Source organism: Physella acuta, unplaced genomic scaffold (genome assembly GCF_028476545.2).
Source record: "Physella acuta isolate Inbredline_101_S28 unplaced genomic scaffold, ASM2847654v3 ptg000312l, whole genome shotgun sequence".
Classification (NCBI taxonomy): Eukaryota; Metazoa; Mollusca; class Gastropoda; family Physidae; genus Physella; species Physella acuta.
This window is the reverse complement of record NW_026731831.1, coordinates 17,551-27,979: the sequence shown is the minus strand read 5'-3', so window position 1 is coordinate 27,979 and position 10,429 is coordinate 17,551. Positions and strand designations below refer to the sequence as shown.

The 10,429-nt window shown below is 34.0% G+C and overlaps 1 protein-coding gene across 1 annotated transcript; it reads right to left on the bottom strand.

Moving 5' to 3' along the window:
• Positions 1 to 63: 63 nt before the first annotated feature.
• LOC131940233 (prohibitin-2) lies at positions 64 to 8,582 on the bottom strand. Its single transcript, XM_059298862.1, has 7 exons — positions 8,429 to 8,582; positions 3,123 to 3,204; positions 2,757 to 2,836; positions 2,516 to 2,640; positions 2,090 to 2,275; positions 1,711 to 1,896; positions 64 to 447 (listed from the first exon to the last, which is right to left on the bottom strand). The coding sequence occupies exons 1-7, from the start codon at positions 8,556 to 8,558 to the stop codon at positions 334 to 336; spliced, it is 903 nt and encodes a 300-aa protein (XP_059154845.1). The 5' UTR covers positions 8,559 to 8,582; the 3' UTR covers positions 64 to 333.
• Positions 8,583 to 10,429: the final 1,847 nt, after the last annotated feature.

Genomic DNA, 10,429 nt, shown 5'->3' with positions numbered 1-10,429 from the left:
AGAAAAAAAACTGGTTTATCTAATATTAGTTTGAGATAGTATTAAAAGAAACTGCACACAAAATACAGTAGAAATATTTTTTTTTATTACAAATAATGTTGTGGTCCAATAGACACAAATTTTTCTTTACATTCAAGAAGAGTTGGAAAAAAAAATCTATTAAAATCAACACAATCACATGATCCTAGAAAAATCTTAATGCAACACAAGAGTGTGAACAGATTCTAAATGCAGAGAAGTTCAACTACGAACATTAATGACGTTCCAAGCCCTCAACATTACAATTATTTTTTAAACTCTGAAAATTCTCTACACTTGATACTTTTGTTATTTTCATTTCCTTCTCTTGGTGTAAAGATTGTCAGCAGCGATATCAAAACTCTCCTCTCCAATGTTCATCATCAAGGATGATGCATTCAAGTACACTCTGTTCTGAGATTGGGCAATCTGGAAAAGAAAGTTATTTAAAAATATTTTTAAAAAAAATATGGGATATTTTGGCTGGCGAGGAAGAGATAGACATTTGAACTTCTAAAATACAACAGTAACTTGAAAAATAATAATCATTAAAAAAGTTTTTAAAAACCCACGTTTTCTGATTGAACTAAAAAGTAGAAAATAAATACTATACATCACAATAATGCAAGCGATCACTCTACTATAAGCGATGAAAAACGTGGGGCGCCGAAGTAAAAGTTATATTACTATTGATTAGATAATACTATTGACTTTTATTAGGGAGCTTGTAGAGAGTCAACAGTATTAGAAACTGTAAGAAAATCACGGCGCCCCACGTTTTTCATCGCTTATAGTAGAGTGATCGCTTGCATTATTGTGATGTATAGTATTTATTTTCTACTTTTTAGTTCAATCAGAAAACGTGGGTTTTTGAAAACTTTTTTAATGATTATTATTTTCTACTTTTTAGTCTTTGTCTGTTTGTTTGCATTGAAATCTTGCTATCGATTTTATCTTTTCACTTTTTTTTTGAGTAAACGAAGACAACTCGTAAAAACCGAGAGACCCTTTTTTCTTCGGTCTCAATCGCAAGTGAATGATTGTCAGAGGTTAGTTGATAGCGGTTAGGACGAGGGCTGGTTACTGACTAGAACACATAGATTTGAACCCGTGTCGAGTGGGATAGCAATCGTGTGCCCAACCACTCGACCATATCGTCTCCCCCAAACTGGCCACCAGTGGTAATAGTTACCTCCTGTAAGTTTAAAGTCGGTTCAAACTAAATTATCTGCCCCTAAGCCTGTCGCGACGTGGGATCGTTCGCTTCACTGCGCGCGGCAAGAGAGAGGCGAGCTACGCGTCGCTCGTTTTTTTTCTAATGGCTCGCAGAGGAGAATTATATATATGGATTATATAGCAGTCTAAAATGCTCAATAAAATGTTTCCATTGATCAATTTAGTAATAATAACAATTGAATATTCTATGGTCATCCAAAAGAAAGCTTCCCTGAAAATTTCAGCGCGCTAGCTAACTGGGAAGTGCCAGAAATTTCGATCGCAAGATTTGATTGGAAAGACAAACAGAGAAAGCAAGTTAAAGAAAACGTGGGAATAAGGCACTGTTCTAACAATATTATTAGCTACTGTTATTTTCCTTCAGTTACAGACTGCAATCAAAATGCAACTGTCCAGAAATATTCTATACAGTTGTTATTATCTTGGTCAAACAGCAGTTTAAAGACCAGCACTTACTGTTCTAGCTATATTCTGGGCAGCTCTGATCTTCCTAAGCTTGAGGTAGCCAGGGTTCATGCTCATGGCTTCACCAATCAGCCTGGCAGCTTCAGCCTCTCCCTCAGCCTGTACTACCTTCTGTTGTTTCTCTTGAATAGCTCTCTCCACCAAAAACTGGGCTCTCTGTGCATCTTGTTGGGCAATCTTAAAAAGTTAAAAATTGTGTTAGAAATTTGACAAAAAATCAATGTACCCGTACCAAACAGTTAAGTATTTAACTGTAAGGATAAGAATAAAATAATAGCATTATTAGTCTAATTGTGTGGACATTTTTTTGTAAGGAAATTGTAGCTATAAACCTGAAAGAAAAAAAAACCCAAGTGTAATGTGAGGTTACCTGTTTTGATTCAACGGCTGATGAATACTCTTTGCCAAAACTAAGCTCTGTGATAGAGACATCATCCAGAATGATGTGGAAATCTTTAGCTCTCTGAGTTAACTCACGCCTGATTAACAGTGAAACTTGTTGACGCTGAGTGATGAGCTGAGATGCATTAAATTTGGCCACAACACTCTTCAAGACCTGTTAAATAGATTTTATAATTGTTTAGAACTAGCTTGTGTATGTGTATGTTTTTTAATAGGGAAAATTATGCATGTTGCTCCAATAGGTGTCTGATGCAATTTTCCAAAAGTTTATTTAAAAATGAGTTTCCATCGCCCCCAATTGAAATACTAATTAGGATAGAATGAAATTATTATGCACGTTAATTTATGGATACAATGAACATAAATGATTACATAACCAAACTGGCCTACTTACTTCATTACAAATAGATGGTAACACGCGCTCATCAAAGTCTGTGCCAAGTTGCCTGTAAATTTGAGGCAATGACAAGGCATTTGGTCTAGACAAGACTCTCAAAGAGATGTTAACCATCTGTAAATCTAAAGAAAAGAAATTTTTTCCATTATATTATATCGTAAAATATTTAGTTCCACTTTAAAGCTGGTATTCATTTGTGTTACTAAAACATAACTTCACATTTTAAAAACTTCCTTACCTTTGCTTCCAGTTGGGGAAGAGATTTTGTGAGGCCTTGACCGAATATCATAAATAATGGGATATTGAAACCATGGCACTCTGAAACAAGTTTTGATGAAATTAAAAATAGTAACACATGTAGAAAAATTAAGTATTTTGCAGAGTTAATTAGGCATATTAAAGGCTAGTTAATTTAAGTGAGCCAAATCCATATACATTAAAATACTAACAATGAACTAAGCATATAAAATTACATAATTTTTGTATATTTGATTTGAAAATGTGTCCCCTACTGTAGAGAAAAGTCAAGCTCATCTGTGTAATGCAATGAGTTACGTGATCATTTTTATTGAAGCCTAAAAAGTAAAAGGAGCCACAAATGTACCTGAAATGTAGTCCTTCCACATATATATCAGGTTTAATGCCAGACAACCTGCTAAAGATTATAGCCCTGTGTCCACCATCAACTGGAAAAGTAAGAGAATTTGTTAGGCTGGATTTAAGTTAACATGACAGGTAATAAACAACCCGAAAAAAAAAAAAACAATACTAGACAATCTAAAAATTAATGAATGTTTTAAATTTCTAACCAAAATAGATTCTATTTGAAAATAGTTTTAGAAACAGCAGATTTGAAAGAAAAAATATTCTGGTATGATAACCTATATGAAAAATAACTGTATATTATATTAATTATAGGCCTTATATTAACTATAGGCCTAAATAGTCAAAAATTTTACAATCATTAACTTTCTAGGCCATCATCAATTTTGTGAACTGAAAAACCACTAAGCATGAGACCTAAATGAAAAAAATTTACATTTACTCTAATATGCAGGCTTAATAAAAAAATTGTACAGCCATTGTCATCAAGTGTGATAAGCAGCTTTGAAAACAAATGCATTCTTTTTGAGACTATAAATTGACAGAGCGTCAGCTTAACAAAATTTAAACAAAACCCCAGGCTAATAAATTATATTTTAAATTTTCAGGCATGATGTGATATAGTCCTATCACTTAATAAATAGTATGCTAATTATAACCAAGTCCAATAATTTTTGTGTGAGGGATAGCCTACACCTTTCACCAGCACATTTTCTGATTTGGACTGAGTTTCACTAATACCTAAGAACGATCAAAATTTAAAACTGTAGTTTCAACAACCAAATGAGCCCCCCGCTTTGGAGATTGGTGATTTAGAAATATGTATGATCTAATAACTTAATAACTACTAATCTTTAAAGTCTATATTCTGACAACACAATGGTTAACCTTAAATTTCATTACTGCCTTGTTCTTTTGAGGGGAAAAAGTATCCCTACATGTCTCACTATGTTTCAATGAGTTTATACCCCTCCCCTACACTTTACAGTCGGTAGGCCCTAAAGTGTAACTTTTAATTCAAGAAGTGGAGTGTGGTAGGGCTATTGAAACAATGAAGCTATTTAGTTTTTAGTTAATAGTAAAAATATAGGCCTAGGGCCTATTATTTAAGATTAATACTGCTAAAACATCATACATACAGGAACTCTCAGTGAGTAATTAGGGCCTAATTAAATTTAGTTTGGTCTAATAATCGCTAATGGAGTACAAATTAATGTACAAAATAATCAAATGTTACGCAAATCACATCAGTATTGTTTGATCAGGCCGCAGCTATCCGGATTAATTTCTAAAGAAGATTAATTTTGACGATTCGTCCTGAGCAGTAAATACTACAACTTTTTTTTGCTTTTTCAATAGTTTAAGACAGTTATGAAACATGCCTGTCTACTTTAAAAATGCAATAGCCAATGAATCAAACACGGGAACACCATGTATCTATCTTTAGATATTTTTTATAGTATCATCCAATCAGATCATCTGCTGAGCGTCATGTGACCACACAACAGCTGTGCTGCACGATGAGTATATCTCCACAGCAGAGCAATTCAGTCGGACGGCGGCCAATGCATACATTTTATTTCCGTCCCATTTTAAAACTAGAGTAAAGTTCCACGCGCGGTTAAAACACTGGTGCGGTCATCGCCTGTTTATCGCTTCGTACAATATTTGTTTTGATGTTTTATACGAAACTACCGATATCTGCTGTAAACCTGTCCATTTCTAAATATATCCAGGTCAAATTCTTTTGTTTTTCTCCTTCTGGAAGTCGAGTTTTTAAATTTTAAAGTTTCGAGGTATGACGTCGAAGGCGATTCTAGTTCCCCGTATGAAAAACACTAGGTCCCGGATGAGATGAATAAACCAACCAATCAAAGCTTTTTATAACTAGGTTAACTATAAATAGCCTCTACAATATGTGCGTGACACTGTACATACGATAGATTAGGCTAATAAAGCAACCTGATAGGTGAATAGGGGTGGCCGCAGCTTGGGTGTCGATTTGGGTGGTTTCACCGCGCTGCGTAACCAACGACTTGAGCTAGACTAGCCTAGTTCTAGATGCTCTACATTTCAAGCTAAGCCTAGAATCTGTATAATTTCTATTTTTTTCTGCTGTTTTAAATTATTTCGATCATCTACTTCTTCTAAATCTAGTTTGTGTCTCTACATACAAGCATATCTAAGCAAATGTTACGTTATGTCTTGTCAGTGGTTGTTACGTCCCTTTGTTATGATTATTATAGTTGCGTCCCTTGAGTCATCACTGGGTCAACTTTTAATGTCGTTAATTAATTTAATTAACATGTTTTTAATTTGGTTTTGAAATCTATTAATTAATAATACAATCAACAACACGTTTAAAAGTGTAAAATATTTATTTTATTTATTAAACTAGGATTAAAACGTATAAAACACGATCGTTACGCAAGCCGGTTCAGATGGCCGCAGGGAAAAAAAAAGAGGGGAAAAAAATATCGCAAGTAGCACGTCACTAAAACGTGAATATCTCAAATTCAATGCGTAGGAATATAAATTGATTGATACATATTAAGAGTAGAAAGGCAGAGGAATAATATAGTACTTTGGGTTTGTTTCTGTGTTAAACGGTTACAAAATAGCGCCCGATGAAAGTCGATGAAAGTCGGGAGTTCGCTATGTGTGACCGCGCGTGGAACTTTACTCTAGATTTCTACTATTCTCAATGATCGGTTGGCAGAACAAAATCTAGAATCTAATAATTATGGTCGGGTTAATGAAATTTCATGAGAATTTTAAAAATTTCATGAGAATTCTAGGAGGTTTTTACGCCTTTTTAAGATTTCAGGAGGCAGCACGAACCCTGAACAAGGCCACTGGTTGGTTGTCTTTGAGGCCAGGCTGGGGAGACGTTCTGCTTACGATACAAAGTAGAGATACTCACTAATTTTAAATTTCGTTATTTTTCGATTTAAACATTACCAATGGAAACTAGAGATCAATCTCTAATCAATCAAATACTTAATTTGTTGAAAATAAACTCATTTGGAGCTTAATTACTGATTTTTATTAATTGGCCACTCCAAGCATTGCAAGCCAAATAATCCGTGACAACCAGATCGCTATTACTTTTCTGAAGAGACAAACTCTGCAGGGTTGACCTTGCAGCTGATTTGATTTTAGCAGAATATGCACAGTACATTTGATTTTATTACCACATTTCTATTCGTATGGACACTGTCTTCCTCAGAATAAAAAATCACAAGATGGAATTACATCTAGATCTAGAATTTTTAAATATTTTTATTTAATTTTTTTTTAAATGGAAGGGTGTTTAAAAAGGAAAACTAAATTCAAATTAATGAACAACATGTTCAAGAATATATAGTATAGATCTAATCTTTTTAAAGATATTCAATCCCAAGCATGTTTTATTAACTAGTGTAAGTGTTTTAGCAATGCTTAATTAGGGCAATTCATAAAATATAGCGATGTCATTGTAAAATTAATCTAACCCTCTTCTCTCACTTCACTTGGGACAGGTGTGTTATTTACAAAGTTTTGTCTATGCTCAGTTTAAAATGTAAAGATTTGTAAGTATTTGATTTATTTTAAAAAACACTGCAATAGCATTCAAATTCATCAAGTTAGCGAGAAATACATTCTAAACAGCGTCACGGGCAGTGCGCGTGACAGACATCTCGCTCGCTTAGTTTTGTCAACCAGAAAAGTTAGCCTATCAAATACAATTAATTAGGCCTATAAAATAAAAAGAGGCCAATCGCATTAAAATGATCGCCTGTGAGCAAAGATATATGCAAATTACAAACATCGCTAGCCCGCCTGCGTTCTTTTGTCAACCAGCGAGAGAAAACTCACAGCACAGTGTGCGCATGCGCTAAATCTAGTCCAAGTACTTTGTTATCCCAAGTTATAGGCCCTAATTAGTATTATAGGTCTAGATTAATATAAAGTTCAAATTAAATGTATTTAATTAAGATGTGTGTCTATTTGATTTTTCAAATGTCAGCGCATAAAAATTAATCACCCGAGAGCGAGAATTAGGCCTATGCCTATGCATTCCAAACATCGACACAGACCACGTGTGTCAAACGACTCGCTCGCTCGCGGGCACAGCACACATGTCCTAGTCCATGCGTACTTGGTTTACTAGGTACTAATTAGTAATGTAAACTTAGACCCAACGCTAAAATCATTTAATTTATCTATCAGGCCTCTAAAATCGTAATAATATTAACATTATTAAGCCTAATAAATGTATCAACGAAGACCAGTGAAAATATTATAATTAGCCTAATTAAAATTTATGAAATCAATAAGAATTAAGCTATAACAAATTTGAAAACAAATAATTAGGCCTAAGTCATTAGCCTAAGTAAGCACACAAAGACCAACGCTCACTACTAGATCTAGATCTAATTCCAGGGATCAACAAAAAAAAAAAATAACAGATCGTTGTGGTTTAAGGGTTTTTAGAGTCATAGTATAATCCAAAAGTCAGGTGAAAATCCATAATTAGGCTTAATTAGTCTAATTACGCTAGCAAAATAAGCTGAAAAAGAGTGTCAAGTGAAAAGAAAACACAATTATATAAGCAGCGAGAGGATACTACTGTACAGCTTCCGTAACCATAGCGATGACGTCACAATAAAAAATAACGTGCTTTCAGTGACCTTTTTGCGATGCCGATTTCTTAAAAGGCGAACATAATATTTACAATTTTTTTTCACTAAACGATCAATCTAATAATACTCGACCTAGGCATGCAGTTTTGACACCTTAGAGACCATTATTTAAAGTTTTTGAGCTACTCAAACTGTACCCATGTTTACGTTCGACCTTTCAATGTCGGAAGCAAAAAAAAAAAAAAAATCTGCCAAAAATAGCTTTGTCATCATTAGATTGCTTAAAATACGCGAAAAAAACGCCATTTTTCGCGTGATAATTATTTTTAAAGTTAATGTTAAGGTGGTCTCTCGAACAAAGCAGAAAAAATTGCCCAATCGTAGGCCAAGGTGTGGTAGCCATGTTCTGGTTAGCAACCAAGGACGCTTTTAAGTTAGTGAGTCTCGCTAATACAAAGGGTCGACTTAAAATATTAATGACTAAATATTTATAATATAGGCCGATACTCTAGAACAAGAGGCCCCCAAGATCTATTAATCTAGTCTAGACTCTAATGACTGCATCATTAAAAAAAACATCGTATTCATTTCATCAGACAGAATGTTGATAAAAATAAAAAAAAAACGTTTGCTGTCGGTACGTGACCTCACCAACATGAACATTTTCTTATTAGCATCTTGCCTGTGTAAAAAGATTGTGTTAGGCCGTAAATCCCTCCAGCAAGTGCAAATATGCCTAAGCCAGCCCCAAAGCCTTTAGGTCCAGCTTTCTTCAATCGTCCAGCGAATTCCGCAGCCTTTTTAGGATCCATTATGAAACTATTGCATGTGCTTAAATCTTAGGCCCCTAAGGTCAGAGTGTAGCGGAAGTAGAATTTTTACTACGTGAATGGTTGCAACGCCGAAAACAACAATAAATGACCGAATCGACTCTTAAAGTTTTAACTACATATTTACTTGAAAAAACAGTTTCACATCACTATGACTATTTTATAAATTAAATTGTACTAGAAGTCTTTACAGTATGCTTTTCACTTCCAATTGTGATTTGTGAATTCTTTTTCCAAAAACCGATGGTCAAAAAGTACCTTTTCATTTAAGGTCTTAATATACTTTATATAAATATATAACATATTTTATTTCTATTATTCAAAGTACAATAAACCTCAGAAAATTAAGATTTTTGGTACCAGATTTTTTATTTTTCAATCTGCATGAGCTTATTGACAATATGTGAATCCAACTATTGTACCATGTTCTTCCTTACTCCCAATCCCTTTAATTTTTGGTTAATTGGTCGCAAATGTGTTTGATATAAGGTTGAGATATATATTATATTGGGCACTGTATTACTTTACCTCCATTAAAAGAAGTTAAACTACAGCTCATATTAAGAAAATAAATGTTTATTGTGTAATTTGTAATGTTATGGGTTTTTGAAAATTGGCAATAAATATAACTTCAAAGTTCAGCTGTCCATTTTAACAGCTGACCTCCACTATTAGAAATCATAAATCCATTTATCAAAGGCAGATTATTTTAGTTACGATCCTTTTCCTGTATCTCCACTGAACAGTCTATCAGCGTTCTAGTGTTAATAAATATCAAATGCTACCACTTAGTGCTCTGTATGAGTTTGTAGAAGGGCACCCCGTCAAAAGAGCGCACGACAAAAGAGCGCCGACATAAGAGCGCAGACAAAAGAGCGCCGACATAATAGCGCCGACATAAGAGCGCACTAATTTGCCGACAAAAGAGCGCCGACATAAGAGCGCAAACTAAAAATCGAAAAACCATATTTAATAAATAAAAACAAGAAAATTAACTAAGATCAGGAGGCATCGTTTGATGTTAAATTAAAAAACGAATTGTTCAGTTTCTTTAACTAAAAAACTGGTATAATCAACGTGAAGTCCAATTATTCAAAACGCAATCTAATAACACAGACACAGATTTTAAATGTTTGGCCTAAAGTGAGAATATAAACTGAAATGAAATGTAACAAAATGAAAATAAGTTCATATTAATAAGTTGCATTTATAATGCTATGTTGTGGGCTGTACCTCGTAGGTAGTACATCATGTCGTACTTCCATCAGCATTTGCTCTGTCCTGTCTATATCTGTAGCCTTCGACCAATATAATAACCTTCCCTTTCTGTGATTCGATCTTCTCCATGTTACTTGGGTTAGAAATATTTTCAAACTGCATTTATAACATATTAACCATAATATATAAATAAAGACGTTGTTCTCTCGCCGATTGTTTGATTAAAACAAGTGATAACCATGTCATATTCGTTTAGCGTACAACATTATTTTTATTGACTGCGCTCTTATGTCGGCGCTCTTATGTCGGCGCTCTTTTGTCTGCGCTCTTATGTCGGCGCTCTTTTGACGGGTCACCTTGTAGAAGATCTAAGCTATAGAAAATAATGCCAACGAAAATAAAAACACAAGCAGTGCATAGGGAAAAAGGAGAAATAAAAAAGTTAACAATCTGACATAACCTACTGTTAAGGATGAAATATGCTTTCTAAATCAAAGTCATAACTTCTATTTATATTATGAAAGCTCCCAGCAAAGTTTAGCTGTAATAGGTTCATTGTTATTTGTATAAAAGTTTAATAAAAGTATTGTCCAAAGTGTAGTGTGGAAAAAAGGTGATGACACTGTAAGCTTGAC

What these genes read in the sequence shown, in the direction of transcription:
- LOC131940233 (XM_059298862.1), bottom strand. Translation starts at nt 8,558, where the DNA reads ATGGATCCTAAAAAGGCTGCGGAATTCGCTGGACGATTGAAGAAAGCT. An exon ending in GTGGAAGGACTACATTTCAG is followed by an intron (nt 2,837 to 3,122) that starts GTACATTTGTGG and finishes AACTTGTTTCAG; the next exon opens with AGTGCCATGGTTTCAATATC. An exon ending in TACCATCTATTTGTAATGAA is followed by an intron (nt 2,276 to 2,515) that starts GTAAGTAGGCCA and finishes TCTATTTAACAG; the next exon opens with GTCTTGAAGAGTGTTGTGGC.